The sequence below is a fragment of the Dermacentor variabilis genome, chromosome 6, assembly GCF_050947875.1.
Source record: "Dermacentor variabilis isolate Ectoservices chromosome 6, ASM5094787v1, whole genome shotgun sequence".
Classification (NCBI taxonomy): domain Eukaryota; kingdom Metazoa; phylum Arthropoda; class Arachnida; order Ixodida; family Ixodidae; genus Dermacentor; species Dermacentor variabilis.
In genome coordinates this window covers 179,009,586-179,024,352 of record NC_134573.1, presented here as the reverse complement: position 1 = coordinate 179,024,352, position 14,767 = coordinate 179,009,586, and the positions used below count along the sequence as shown (strand labels likewise).

General features: G+C 46.1%; 1 protein-coding gene across 1 annotated transcript in view; it reads right to left on the bottom strand.

The window, feature by feature from the left end:
* The window catches only part of LOC142585886 (midasin), a 344,435-nt gene that overhangs the window by 72,417 nt on the left and 257,251 nt on the right, over positions 1-14,767 (bottom strand). Inside the window, exons 54-55 of the mRNA XM_075696967.1 lie at positions 14,225-14,320; positions 3,007-3,101 (exon numbers count right to left, since the gene is read on the bottom strand). Of these exons, the coding sequence (XP_075553082.1) occupies positions 3,007-3,101; positions 14,225-14,320 (191 nt within the window). The remainder of the gene's footprint in view (positions 1-3,006; positions 3,102-14,224; positions 14,321-14,767) is intronic.

Sequence of the window (14,767 nt, the reverse complement as noted above, 5' to 3'; positions counted from 1 at the left end):
CAAGAGACATGCTGAGGTACAGTAAAACCTTAATTTGAGCCTCATTCATTTGGAAAAGTAGGCAGTTTCGCCAGAAGGGCGAAGCACTGACTGCGACAGCAAGGTGTAGAGTTCTGATATATGTGGGTTTGTCAAAATTTATAGCACCCCTAGAAGCTTTAATACACCATGCAGGGCCTGAAATGACATCGCAAAGGTGCCACTAGGGTGCCTGTAAAGAGCCGCGGTAGTAAAATGACATAATTTTCTGGTCTGAGTACTGATATTGTCTTGGACTTTAATATCTATAGTCTGAGAAGATTTAAGATAAAAGGCATGCACTGGGAATGTTATGTTTCATGACATTTGTTTGTGGGCTGCCGTTCCCAAAATTCTGAGAAATAATTTAGTCAAGAACATAAGACCTGGTACAGTTAAATTTGATATGAAGAAGTAGGTAAAATCAGCTATTTGCTTTGTTATATCGAAATTTCATTGTACTGAAATTCAACTTTTTATGCAAATAAGTGCAGTCACTGGTCAATTTTCTTACATGGAAAGGGGCCGAAGAATTTTCCAAGTTTTCGGGCAATCGAGAAAAGAAAATTCGAATGAGAAAACAATTCATTTTGATGAATCTGGGAGTCCGCAATGAATGATATGATTTCAAGCTACGTTTACAATATCTTCAGATAGGTGGTACAAATTAAGCGAAGCCAGCCACGCTCTTACGTGGACTCCGCCACTGCGACTATAGCATAAATATACCTAAATATACGCAGCGCCCCACGGCAATGCTGCAGGTGATGGCAAATATTTGCTTGGAGTAGCCATATGATTGCTATTGCAATAAAATGAGATAATTTCGACTTGTCCTCTGGTCCCAACAGGCGTATACAGGCATCAAACTCTTATCAATGCAGATGTAGTTGGCCTCACACCAGTCACTTTGGACCACTCTCAGAGCGTGGTGAGAGCAGAGCACAGTAAATGTATGATGGAAATGTGCAAAAGTGGCACTTGCATCCAACTCTAACAAAGCAGTGGAGTTCACATCACCATTGTACAAGAACGACAGGAGTGCCAGAACGCTTCATGCATTTTTGTGCGTTTATTCTTGAGTTTACTGCTGCGCATGACACCACATTGTCCGCGTGCCTTTAGATCTCTCATGATTGCTTTGATAGTGACCACAGTTTTGGTCACAGCGGTTGTGGCAAACAGTAGTTTCGTTTAGACCCGGTGTGCGAGTTTGCCACATGTCTTCAAAAATGCGTGGCCGTCATCCATGAATGCATTAATAGCGGCCACGGTTTCGTCTCCAGCAGTTACAGCAAACAGTAGTTTCATTTTCACTCAGCGCAACGTGTGCGCAATGTCACAAACATAGAGGAAGCCGTCGAGGATGAACAGTGATTCTACCGTGGGCCCGCATGCTGGCATAAAACCTGCCGGCGACATCACGATGGGCGGACACCATGTTCCTGACGAGCTTACTGGCAAAAAAATAATTAGGATGTGCGCACACTATTGAAAAGCATGTCTCAAATTAAGAGTTGGATCTTGTGCCATGACTACATTGCGAAAGAAGCATGAGTCGTTCATAGCTGCGTTCGCTAATACATCACAAGATGACGAGAATTGCAGCTTCCGCACTGCTTTTGTGCTAAACAGAAACAAGTTTTGTTGATTCATTCACAGAGTTCGTAAATGTTTCATAGACAAAAATTCAAGAGCATTCAAGGACCTTCAAGGCCCTGTCACAGCTTTTTCAAGGGTGAAGAGCGGCATCTGATGTACGAATATTTAACTATAACAACATTTCCAAAGCACTACAGATAGCTTTTGTGCACAAGGGATACAAAAATTATATTGGAAATGTGGAGCCTTGATGACATTAAGTTCCTAGTGAGGTGCGAAGAAAACAGCGTAAACATGGGAGGGGAACAAGCACAAACCGCCAGTGTCTCTCGCTCTTGCTCACTGCGTGGTTTTTCAGTTCTGCGTAAGTAGTTGTACAAAGTGGAATGCATGTGCACTCACGCTGGCTTTAAATTTTTATATCATTGTTTCTAAAATGGGTAGTTTGCTGGGTCCACACTGATCTACCATAGAAAGCAGACTTAGACTGAAACTGGGTTTTCAAGGGAGAAAAAAACAATTACAGGACTTTCAAAGGCATTGAAAACATGCTTTTCAATTTCAAGGGTTTAAAGGACCTGTGCGCAACCTGATTCAGTAAGTAAATGCGTGCTGATTCAGTAAGCATTTGTCTTTTTTTTATACCCTCGGCAATTCGACATTCAAATAATTCAGACATTTCTTTCGGTCCCGTAAAATCTGAATAAACGAACTTTTATTGCGTTCATTTTGCCTGCATGTATGGTTATACCATCAAATACGCTGTGGTCAGTGTCTCGTGAAGCATTGCTTATGATGCAAAGTGCTTTTCTTTAATGCTGATTTCACGTGTTGGTACTCTAGCAAACTGTATCATGCTCAACAAAGAAACGATGTGTGTGGTGCAAGTGGAACATCACAAGTTCTGTATTCTCTTTTAGCGCCTGAAGCAGGCTCAAGTTGGCTGGAACACGACGCCAATGCAATAAAACTGGAGTTCTCAGCCAAAGTACAGGACGCCATGTATGCACGAAAAATAACAGTAACAAAGCGTACACATACATGAAGAATGAGTACTGTCCAGAACTAAGTTAGGCGAGTCAAAGAAAAGACTCAAGCTAATTGTCAAAGATATTACTACGCGTTCCTCGGCAGGTTGGTGCATACCTGTTATTGGTGTAATAAGATGTGAAACATTATGAAGTAAGAACAGGACAGGAAAGAGCATCGTTGTTGTCCTGTTTGTACTTTTTATTGTTTAATGTCCTATAACAATAATAGGTGATTGTAAAAGCAGCTCCCCAGCACCTACTGGAGTGCGCCTTTCAGCCCTTTCTCTCAGTTTTTTTTTTTTTCAATGCACACAGGTGAGACCTGAAATAGCGGTATTCAGCGAGCATCACTTACTGCAATTCCATTTTGCGCCACCGCACCACCAAGTGCGTGAGTGCATTCAGCTCAGGGGCAATAGAAATTTTCCTGTGGGCCCCTTTTTCCCAGTCCTGCACAAGAAGCAAAGCAACCATCAGCAATAACATCAATAGTGCAGAAACAGATGTGAACTAAATGCCTGTAAACAGAAAGCTCAAACCTAGCAGGAGCATGAAAATGTACATGCAAAAAATATTGCACGAGGTGGCACTAGAAGCCTAACACTCTGCACATTCTGCAAGCATGCTGTCGAGTTTGACATGTCAATTTGCCATGGCTCAATGAGTATCGAAAACTGTAGCTTGTCAGGAGTGAAAAGTCAACCATGCAAGGGGATTTTTATAACTTTTCCACAGATGTTTACAAATAATGCGTAACGTCAAGTTTTCTGAAAGATCACCTTTGCACATTTGCAAAAGATAATTATATTGTCCAAGTGTTTATTAGCCACCAGCGGTTGGGCCAACCGTCGGCACAGGGCATGGACTCTCAGCATGAGTGGTGCTCGCCAAAAACAGCGACGGAGTCCTCGACCCACTAGAAAGTGCTGGAGAGGATGGCCCACTCTTCTTTTCTTCTTCTTCTTTTCTATAATCTTCTTTTCTACAATTACCCCCCCAGGAACGAAAAGGGCGCCGTCCGGCGACCTAACAGCTCCTCAATATGAGTGGATCATAGTATGGCTTGAGGCATTCGACGTCAACAATGTCTTGTCCATGACGGTGCATGTCCGAAGAAGGTTCGATGGCTTAGATCACGTAGTTAACGGGGGATGCTCGCTCAACGATTCAGTATGGCCCTTCATACTTGGGCAGTAGTTTTCAAGAGAGCCCAAGTGCAGCGGAAGGAAGGAAAAGCCACACAAACGCTCCAGGAAGGAAGGTGGGTACAGAGGTGGTGACACTGCGAGTGCTCTTCTGGCGCTCTTGGTCGTTGGAGGTAAAGGCTTGTGCGAGGTCTAGGCACTCTTCAGCACGTCTTGCTGTGGCAGAAATGGGTGCACATTCAGATGCATCCGGCCGGTATGGTAGAATTGTGTCGATGGTGTGCGATGACAGTCTACCGTACAGTAAGAAAAAGGATAAAAAGCCGGTGGTGTTCTGAGTGGTGGTGTTGTACGCATAGGTTATGAAGGGCAGAATGACGTCCCAATTTGTGTGGTCGGAGGCAACGCACATTGCAAGCATGTTGCCGAGCGTGCGGTTTAAGCGTTCTGTAAGGCCACTGGTTTGATGGTATGCCGTAATTGCGCAATGAACAACATGGCATTAGAAGACACGTCTGCGATCACTGAACAGCTCCTCAGGTGGTCCATGATGCAGGATGAATCAATGAAGCAGGAAGGAGGCAACATCACGCGCTGTAGTTGCCGGGAGAGCGGCAGTTTCGGTGTATCGCATGAGGTGGTCAACCACCACAATGGCCCAGCGATTTTCAGCCGATGTCAGGGAAAGGGGCCCATGTATATAGATGCCGACACACCCAAACGGCCGGGTAAGGCAAGATAAACATTGCAGACCAGCTGGTGGTGGAGGGGTGGTGGGGTGCAAAATTTATGGTGCTGACAATCGGGGCAAGAACGAACAAACTTTTGAACATAGCTGTACATCCGTCGCCAGTAGTACTGCTGTCAAAGGTGCTGGTAAGTTTTGAAAACTCCCAAGTGTGCACAGTGTGGATCGGCATGAAAAGCTGCGCATATGTTGAAACGGACACTGCAAGGTACTACTAATAACTACTGGCGCCTGTCGGGGTTATAATTTAATCAGTGAAGCGGGTTGTTGCGATTGGCAAAATGGTGAGCTTGACGATGCAGCATGCAAGTGGTTAGTGGTGCTGATGAACCAGAAAGCAAGCATATAAGAAAGGTAATCCAATGGTCCTTGTGCTGCGCAGCCGCGGTGGTGGTAAGGTTGAGCAAAGAAATGGTAAATTGGGATAATGAGCAGCTGGCATTGTCATCAGGCAAGGGTGAGCACGAGAGGGCTTCGGTGTCAGAATGCCGGCCGTCCACTGTGGTACACCACGCAGATATTGTAGTCATAGATGGCCTGAGCGATCTTTCAAGGATGACAGCTAACATACCGTATTTACTCTCATAACTTGTGCACTTTTTTTCGCAATTTTAGAGCTCCAAAAAGGGGGTGTGAAAATTATGCGGAGATTTTGCGAACACATCCGAAATAATGTGCAATATGTAGTAATGCGTGCAGTATATACATTAAAAAGAAAATAAATTATAGCACAAACGAAGGGTACTTGTTTAACAGAAAGAGCACGTAGTTTGACCAGCCAGATCCGGTCATGCATGCTCTAGTCAGAATCACTGGTCGACAGGTCTGACTGGGAATCATTGTCGCGGCTGCTGTCACCGTCCTCCCAAAGCGCATCGTCCTCGCTTCTGTCGAGCGTGTTCAACAGCCCCGTCTGCTTGAAGATCTTCTTGACAATACTGGGAGAAACCAGGTCCCACGCTGCGAGTATCCATTCGCAGACCATCTCTAGTGGCGGTCTCTTTATTCTGCCAGTGGGAGTGAGCCCATGCTCTTTGCTGGCCATCCCTTTCACGTACATCTTGCGCACGTAGTCCTTGAAGGGTTTATTTACGGAGACATCCAAGAGCTGCAGAACAGATGTTAGTCCGCCCGGGATAATAGCCCGGTTGGTGCTCATGTCCCGCAACTTCTCCTTTACGCTGTCCACGAAATGGCCTTTGAGACTGTCGAGTGCACCAGCAGTGATGGCAGTCGCAGTAAGGCCCCTGGTCGCTTACCCTAGACAGTGTTGAGCCCGTCATTCATCAGTTCTTCATTCATCCAGCCTTTATTCTTGGGCACGCATGTGTATACGACCTTCAACCTTTAAATTGGGCAATGTCTTCCCCTTGAAGATCACGAACGACAGTAGTTTTTGGCCATCAGCTGTCACGGCAAGCACAACCGTGCAGTGTTGCTTTTCACAGTCGGTTGTCTTAATAGAAACGGACGAGACGCCTTTCTCGCTCACTATTGCACTAAGTTAGGTTAGATTAGGTTAGGTTATTCTGATGGCGGGGAGAGAAGGGGAAATAGAGGGAGGCAAACGCTTGAGCAGTTCCGACAACCCATTAACAGGTTCGCATGTTCAGGTACGGTCCCTAGAATACCGTAGTTCAGGGGCTTCCGGAGAAAAGAACGAAGTCCTCGGAAGAAGGGACGTCACACTCGCAGCCTGTCTTGTGTATGACTGTGCTCGCCTGCGTGGCGAGGGGTGCGGCTGTCCAAAGTCTCTCTGTGCACATGCAAGCTGGCTTGGGCGGGACGGGGAGCGCAAAATATGCGAGTAAATTTTTTTTTTGTAAGACTGGCTAAATATTAGGGGTGCGCAAATTATGCAGGTAACTACGGTAGTGCATGGTAGTCCGTGACTACATCAAATGGCCGGTCATACAAATAAGACCTAAACTTGGTGAGAGCCCAAACTATGGCCAGGCATTCGTTTTCTGTTACAGTGTAACTTGTCTCAGCTTTCATAAGCATATGACTTGCATAAGCCACAACATATTCAGGAAACCTGTTTGCGCTGGGCAAAAACAGCGCCGAGGCCCCAACATCGCTGGCATCTGTGTGCACCTCCGTAGGGGCTGTCGGGTCGTAATGGTGCAAAATTGGAGGAGACATTAGCAAACGACAGAACTTTACAAAGGCCTCGTCACACTTGGACGATCATGAAGTGAGGGGCCCGTTGCTTCTAAGTAGCTTCGTCGGGGGCAATATGACGACAGCAAAATTGTGAATGAAGCGTCTGAAGTAGGAGCACAGACTAACGAAACTGTGCAATTCTTTGACGGACATTGGCTTAGGGAATTCAGCGATAGCCTGCAGTTTGGCCAGATCGGGGAGAATTCCATTCTTGGATACGATGTAACCTAGAATTGTCAGCTGCCAAGCAGCAAATCGGCACTTCTTGAGGTTTAGTTGTAGTCCTCCGCTTGTTAAACACGTCAAAACAGACCAAAGCCATTGAAGGTGTGTGGTGAAGTCAAGAGCAAAAACAATAACATTGTCAAGATAGCACAAGCACGTGTGCCACTTCAAGCCACGCAGAACTGTGTCCATCATGTGCTCAAACGTTGTGGGAGCATTACAAAGTCCAAAAGGCATTACGTTAAACTCGCATAAGCTGTTGGGTATGACAAAAGCTGTCTTCGGCTGATCGACGTCTGCCATGGGTACATGTCAATACCCCGAGTGTAAATATAGAGATGAAAAGAATTCTAAGCCTTTTAGATTGTCAATCGCATCGCCTGTGCATGGGAGAGGGTAGAGGTCCTTGCGAATGATCTTGTTGAGGCGGCGGTATTCCACACACAACCGCACAGAACCATCTTGTTTCAGAACTAGAAAACAGGGGATGCCCATGGACTGTTGAAAGGTCGTATCAGCTCGCGGTGAAGCATGTCATCAACTTGTTCGGTGATTCCACGATGTTCTGCAGGAGATACACGATACGGAAGTTGCCGCAATGGCAGTTGCAGGCCAGTATCGACGCGATGTGTAACAGTTGGCGCCCGACCCAGGGAAGATTGCCCAACACTGAAGGAAGAAGGAAATTATTCTTTTCGTACTCTTCCTTCCCAAGTCTTTATTTTCCTTTTTTGGCGCAACAATGTATTCTTTAGAAATTCTTCTAGAAGGTACAAAAGCTGAGACCGCTGGACCAGTGTAGAAGCATTGGCAATAGAAGAACTGAACACATGACTGGGTGATGGGTCACACGTAGAAACAGCACTGAGCACACTGGAACTAGCACAGTAATTGCCACTGGGCATGTCCACAACTTGCATGTCTTTGTTTGCTTCTACATTGCCAAGACATTGCAAAGACTTGTGTTGCCTCGGAGCAGCAACACAAGGTATGGAAATGGGTTGCAAATGCAAATGGTGCTGTAGCACTGTGTGATGTCTACTGTCGCAGAAGGCAGCAGCAGACCTTTCCGAGTGAGAAAGCGGTCAGATGGAGACAGCAGTGCAACAGCGTCTGACACTCTGCTGCAGGACATGGGCATGACCATTTAGGTGTTCAGAGGAATGTGGGTGTTAGCTTGGACAATTAGTTTCCTCGAAAGCGAAGAGCTATCAGTGAGCGGCAAATCTAAGATTGGCGAAAGTTATTTTCGCCCCATGCGCAATGACTAACAGCATTCTGGTGTGAGAGAAAATCCCACACAAGGATAATGTCATGAGAGCACGAGGAAATGATGAATTCTATGGCATATAGAACATCGGCTATGACAACACGAGCAGTGCAAGCTGCCAAGGGGTGAATATGCTGAGCACTGGCTGTGTGGAAGGACAGTCCAGAAAGGGGCATGGTGACTTTTCGAACTAAGTGGCAAAGCTTAGTGTTCATAACATGTACGATGGCTCCTGTGTTCACGAGTGCAGATGCACGAACACCATCAACAAGCACTTAGATTATGTTCGAAGGACTGCAGTGAGGACTTCCACATTTTGACGTTGTCGCAGCCCTTGTCTCTTGGACTGCGACGATTAGTTTTCCTCGTCCTGAGTTATATGGCAAGGTGGCATCGACAGCAGTGAGCGACGGCATGGAGACGGTGAATGGCTGGTAGTTGTCGTCGGGTGCAATGTTGGCGACATAGCCAACGGGAACCGTAATATAAACGGTTGGACTGGACTGTCATGGGCGGTGCGGCCCTAAGTGGATGCATACTATTACAAAAACGTGCGACGTGACTGGCGTAGCTGTATGCAAAGCATATTGGCCGGTCGTCAGCAGTACGCCACTGGCTCACTGGGGCAGGATCCATCCATGTCACAGGATGCGTTGTATGAGGCGGCGGCTGACATGACTGCACAGTGGATGTTAGTCGGGGCTTAGGCAAGAAGTTGGCAGAACAGAGACGCATACTTGAAGAGTGGCTGGGTCCTCACGATGACTTCAGCACAGCTGAGTGGTGCAGCCACCGGGACCTGTTGAAGTGGTGCAATGGTGCAAAGCTTAGTGGTGCAGCCGCAAGAAGATGTTGGCTCTGGTCTGGCAAGACCTTGGCGATGTCCTGCTCAATCACGCGGCGGAGCAGAGGCATAAAATTCAATGCAGGCTGTTGGAGGTGCAGTGGCTGAGCAAAGGATATCAAGGAGACCTGGTGTGCAACTTCCTCCAGAACGAGCGCTTTCATTTCAGCAAGCAACGCTGACTGGTCGGAGATGGTAGCCAAACTAGCAATGAGGTCGTCGCGCGAGGAAGGGCCACGAGTCAACGAGCACTGCCTGTGTAGCTCCTCGTAGCTTTGGCATAGAGTGAAGATGTCTGTCACGGACTGAGGATTCTTGGCAGGCAACATGTTGAAAGCATCATCCTCTATCCCTGTTAAGAGATTTCTGATTTTGTTGGACTCCGACAACGTCGCATTGACTTTCTTACACAAGTCTAGTACATCTTCAATGTAGCTGATAAATGATTCACCCGGCTGCTGCGCACGTTTTCTCGCAAACGTGATTCCGCTCGTAGCTTGTGCACAGCAGGGCAACCAAACCCAGCCACTAGAGAGTCTTGAACGAAGACCACGTCAGAAAGTCGGTCTCATGATTGTCGTACTAGAGATTGGCGACCCCCGCAAGATAGAAGAGCACGTTGCTCAGTTAAGCGGGATTGTCCCATTTGTTGTGGGCGCTTACCCTTTCATATGTCGTCAGCCAGTCCTTAATGTCGGTGTTGTTCATGCCACTGAAAATGGCAGGGTCCCTGTGGCGAGGCACACCAAAGCACAGGACCAACTGAGGAGGCGCTTGCTTGGATCGAGTACGAGGCATTTGCTGGGATGCGTCTTCAAGTATGGTTGAGCGCAGCATACGGGATCGAAGTTCTAGGGTTGAAGTTGTAGGCCAAAGCAACCTCCACCACTTGTAAGGGCGTTTATTAGCCACCAGTGGTTGGGCTGAACATCAGCGCAGGGCACGGATTCTCCGCACAAGCGGTGTTCCCCGAGAACAGCGCAGGAGAGCTTGACCCACTTTAGTGTTCTTCTTCTTCACTGCAATATTGTTAACCCTTCAAGGGTCAAAGACGTAAATACAGTGCTGCGAACAAGCCCCAAATGGTCAATTTGCAACGCTGTCTGTCTATTTGAAGAATGCACCGATTTTTCAACTCTCTGTTGTCCAGCAAGTGCGCCACCCTGTGTGAATACAGTCGACTCCCGTTAATACGAAGTTCACAGGGAGCGCAAAAAACTTCGAATTAAATGGACTTCCAATTAAACACAAAACACAAAAAACAGCACTTTATTTGTGGCGAAATCGAGTATTTTCTCTAAGAAAAATAGTCTGTCATCTTGCTTTGCTTCTTCTTGCCGAATCGCGCTGCTGAAAGCAAGTTCTGCAGGCTGTAGATGTGGCGGAACGCTTCTTCCGCGTTACCTTCAGCGGTAAAGAAGCGCTCCGCAAGAGCAAGGCCCGCAGCTACATCGGCAGCCTTAGGTTGCGGCTCGCCTTCAACGTCATCATCGCTTTCCTGTGTCGCTTCCTGGGGCCGAATAATCTCTACAATTTCGCTATCCGTCAGCGCACCGCACGTTTCGACCGCCTTGTCTGCGGCGACGTAATCTTCAAAATTGACGTCCCTGAGAGCATCACCAAAATCAGTGCCGTCAAGCTCGCTTGTTGACGCTTCCTCCGCTGAAATTTCAGAGGCATCCTCCGAAGGAGCTGCCACAAAACCGCATGCCCTGAAGCAGTTTGCGATTGTTTCTTGCTTCACACGATCCCATGCTCACGCCAACATGTGGATGGCACTAAGCAGGCTCACCTCGTACTTTGTGGAGCTATCCATACACAAAATCATGCGCTCGAGGAGGTGCCGCCTGTACAGGATTTTAACATTCTTCATGATGCCTTGGTCCATTGGCTGCAAAACAGCCGTTGTGTTTGCAGGCAAAAATGCGAGGCGTATTGCACTCAAGGCTGGCACATTCACGTGAGCACTGCAGTGATCGACAAGGAACAACACCTTGCGATTCGAAGCAGCAAACTTGCTGTCCAATTTGCTTATCCAGCTCTTGAAGATTTCGGCTGTCATCCACGCTTTTTTGTTCGCCTCATAGTCCACAGGCAGTGTCTTCACGCCTTTAAAACATCTCGGCTTCGCGGCTTTCCCGATCACAAGTAACCGACATTGTTCCGTGCCAGTCATGTTTGCCGCGATCAGCACCGACACTCTCTCCTTGCTGCGTTTGCCCCCAGCACAGTCGTCGTCCTTGAATGTCAGGGTCTTCTCTGGTAGAAGCCGATAGAAGAGTGCAGTCTCATCTGCATTGAAGATGTCTTCCGGTCTGTATTCGGCGAGATATTCACGCAGCTTTCCGTCCTTCCACGTGGCGCATGTTTCCTGGTTAACGGACGCCTTTTCATGACATGACTATTCATTCGATGTTTGTATTATTGTTTTGCCTCCCCCTTATGTAATACCCCACATGGGGCCCTTAAGGGAATAATAAATGATGATGATGATGACACACTCTTGAAAACCAGGTCATGGCGATCTTTAAAGCGCGTCAGCAATCCATCTGACGAAATGAAGTCCTCGATCCCCAACATTGCTGCAAGCGTTCGGGCTTTCATCGCAACGATGTCTCCGCTGAGAGGAAGTTTGTTGCTCCTGGCCTCCCTAATCCAAACCAGCAGAGCCTTCTCCAACTCTGGTTAAGCGCTGGTACGCATTCGCTTCCGAGAAGTCTTGAACTTGTCGTTCTCAAATGCATCCATTATTGTGCGCTTGTTCTTGATGTAGTTAGAGAGCGTGTTCGGCTTGATCCCGTACTTCCGCGCTATGTCTTGTTTGGCGGCACCTCCCTTCTCAACTTCCTTCAAAACCTCGACTTTCGTTGCCAGGTCGAGCGTGCGATAAGAGCCATGGTTTGCCATGGCTATAAACTGCGCGACTAGGTACAGTCAATTCCGAATCACTCGTGGAACAACCTAGCCTACGAGCTTCCTGCACAAAGGCGTTCGACCAACGCATGCCTCGACATAGCTGCGCACGCTGCAAGACTAATCTCGCTCAATCTCGCCACTGCCAGTATGCAGCGCTGCGTGCACCTATGGCACCCGCGTGGCCTCCGCGATCAGCTCCAGCCATGAGCGGCAGCCGCGCGTGGCCTCCGGCGGGAGCCGCTTCGCCTCCCGCCGGAGTTGATCGCGGAGGCCACGGCAGCCGTAGCAATGAATAATCGCGCCGCTCCAAGAAGGATGGCGTTGCGGGCGGCTGCGGTGGCGATGACACCAACGCGGAGCACGGAACTGTTGCAACACTTGAAAAATTGCACATTCTAACAAAGAATGACGGTCACCTCGAGGATCCCGGCTGAAAATTAACTTCCAATTAAACAATATTACTGGATGAGGACTTCGAATTATCGAGCGATTTCTTCTATAGGATTACATGCAAAACTGACGGGACCAGCACTTCACTTCTAATTAACCGAAAATTCCAATTAAGCGGCTTCGAATTATCGGGAGTCGACTGTACAAGAAATTTTTCTTTTTTTGCTCCATAGTTTTTTTGCTTTAATTTCACGGCTTGTTTACGCCAGCATGTCGGCAACCGCTTGTGCACCCACGCCAGATCGGCAGTTAGTTTTGGTTCATTTGTCGCACTCACAAAAACTCATATCTATCTGGTTTATTTTCTCTCAAAGGGTCATTGCTAGATGCTTGCTTGTTTATTGCTCACAGGGGTGCAACTACATATGTTCATTGGTATATACAAACTATGCCACTGTATACGAATGATGCTGCTATGCCTGCATTTCTTTTCTTGGGAATCACAAAAACCGATTGCCCCTTGATGACGATGTGACAAAGGATTACTGCAAGTTTCTGACTCGTCTGGTTTTTTTTGACAGGCACAATACCATCAAGTTGTCTTGCTTGTACTAACATACATGGTTCGGTTAGGCTATGGGTGTGCACACTGGTTGCTCTTCTACGTGAGTTGAAGCAGACTACTGCCCAAGTGCCAAATCAAAATACAGTAAAACTTCGTTATAACAAAGTTGAAGGCGGAGTCACAATTACTTCAGTATATTCATTTTGCATCTACTGCAGTATGTATCTCTACAAGAATTTGAAGAGGAATTTTGCTTGCTTCGTTATATACACTATTCCAGTGTATCTAGTCATTATTATGTTAAGTATTCATGCAATGCCATTGTATTCATGAATAAACAATGAATGTTTACCTATGGAAAATGTTTTTTTTTTGCCACTTTATGGTCAATCTAAAAAAACTGCGATAATTTTTTTCCGAAATAGGTCACTGAAAATTTTAAATCTGCAATAAAGAAAATCGACCCTGGGGAGTCGCATTCGGTGAACGAAATTGGCCCTTATAAGGTAAAAGGCCCTAAAACTAGGGGGTGTGCAAATATTTGAGAATTTCGAGTATTATCAAATATTATATTTTAATATTCGTATATGATTCGAAAACTAGGTATTCGAAACGGATATTCGATTGGATACGAATATTCGAAGCAAATAAAATATATTGCTAGCTGTGCGGGAGCATACATGGTTCTTAGGGTTTATTTTTATCTAAACTCAGAAAATGTGTCTGATATTCTGCTCAACCTTGCGATAATTTCATGCTGCTGGAGAGGTTTCGCCTGTAAAACAGGCTTAGCCACTGGATGTCTATGCTCTACAGAAAAGTCAGCCGCTCAGTAGCAAGGAACATGGGTTTGCGAACAGAGAAGGTGTGCCCTTTTGCAGGTTTGACCCTCAATCCTGAGCTCATTGCTTGACAGCAAATGCAATGAGTGACGAATGGTACAGGGTCAAATGCCTCTGAGTTTACAGGAAATTGATGCGGTATAATAGCGCACAGGTTGGGGAGAACAGACAACTAGAAGAAACTATTCAAATTTCCAAAGCTAACATGAGTCAAATACACAATCTTTTAGTATAATGGTTTTCTAATTTTAATTTTTTTACCAATGACAATGTAATTGCAATGTTCCAACATGTTAAAATAAAACAACTTGCTAATAAATGCATGTGCATACTATTATTTGATATTCAATGCTAAGTATTTGTATTTGATTCATATTCGAAAATTTTGATATTTGCACACCCCTACACAAAACTCACGTTGCAGAAAATGAAGATTATTATCATTACATATCTTATCTTTACCTGTCCCAATGCAAGCAGTATTTCCAGTCCTTGAAGCACTTTCATTACTGGTGATGACACGGGCAGGCCCAGCACACGGTTGCACACGTGTCTCAACTGGAGAAAAAAGAAAAAAAAAATAGATGTCCACTATGAGACCTCATAACTTCGGTGTAGAAAAGAAAATCACATTTCACTGGATTAATAGCCATGGATAGAAAGCAATAGGGGCTCTTACAAAAGCAGATGGTGAAGCATTATTTTCTAGCCTTAAATGGCAAAGTGCTCCAGTTGGGTTCAATCTCTGGACCAGGACAAAATTTTTTAAGTATGAAGTTAGCTTTCTGAGGGATTTTTACAGGCACCCTTTCTTTCACTCAGGTTTTAGGGACTTGGATGGCAAAAACATTAATTTCTGCAATTCCTGCGCATTCCATAGCTTCACACTTTTATACGAGGGCTGATCCAGAAATAAGGTTCCCATCAATTTTAGAAATAGATGACATTGTTTGTCCTCACAGAAATTTACATCATTAGAAAGATGAAACTTTTCTAGATTTTTTA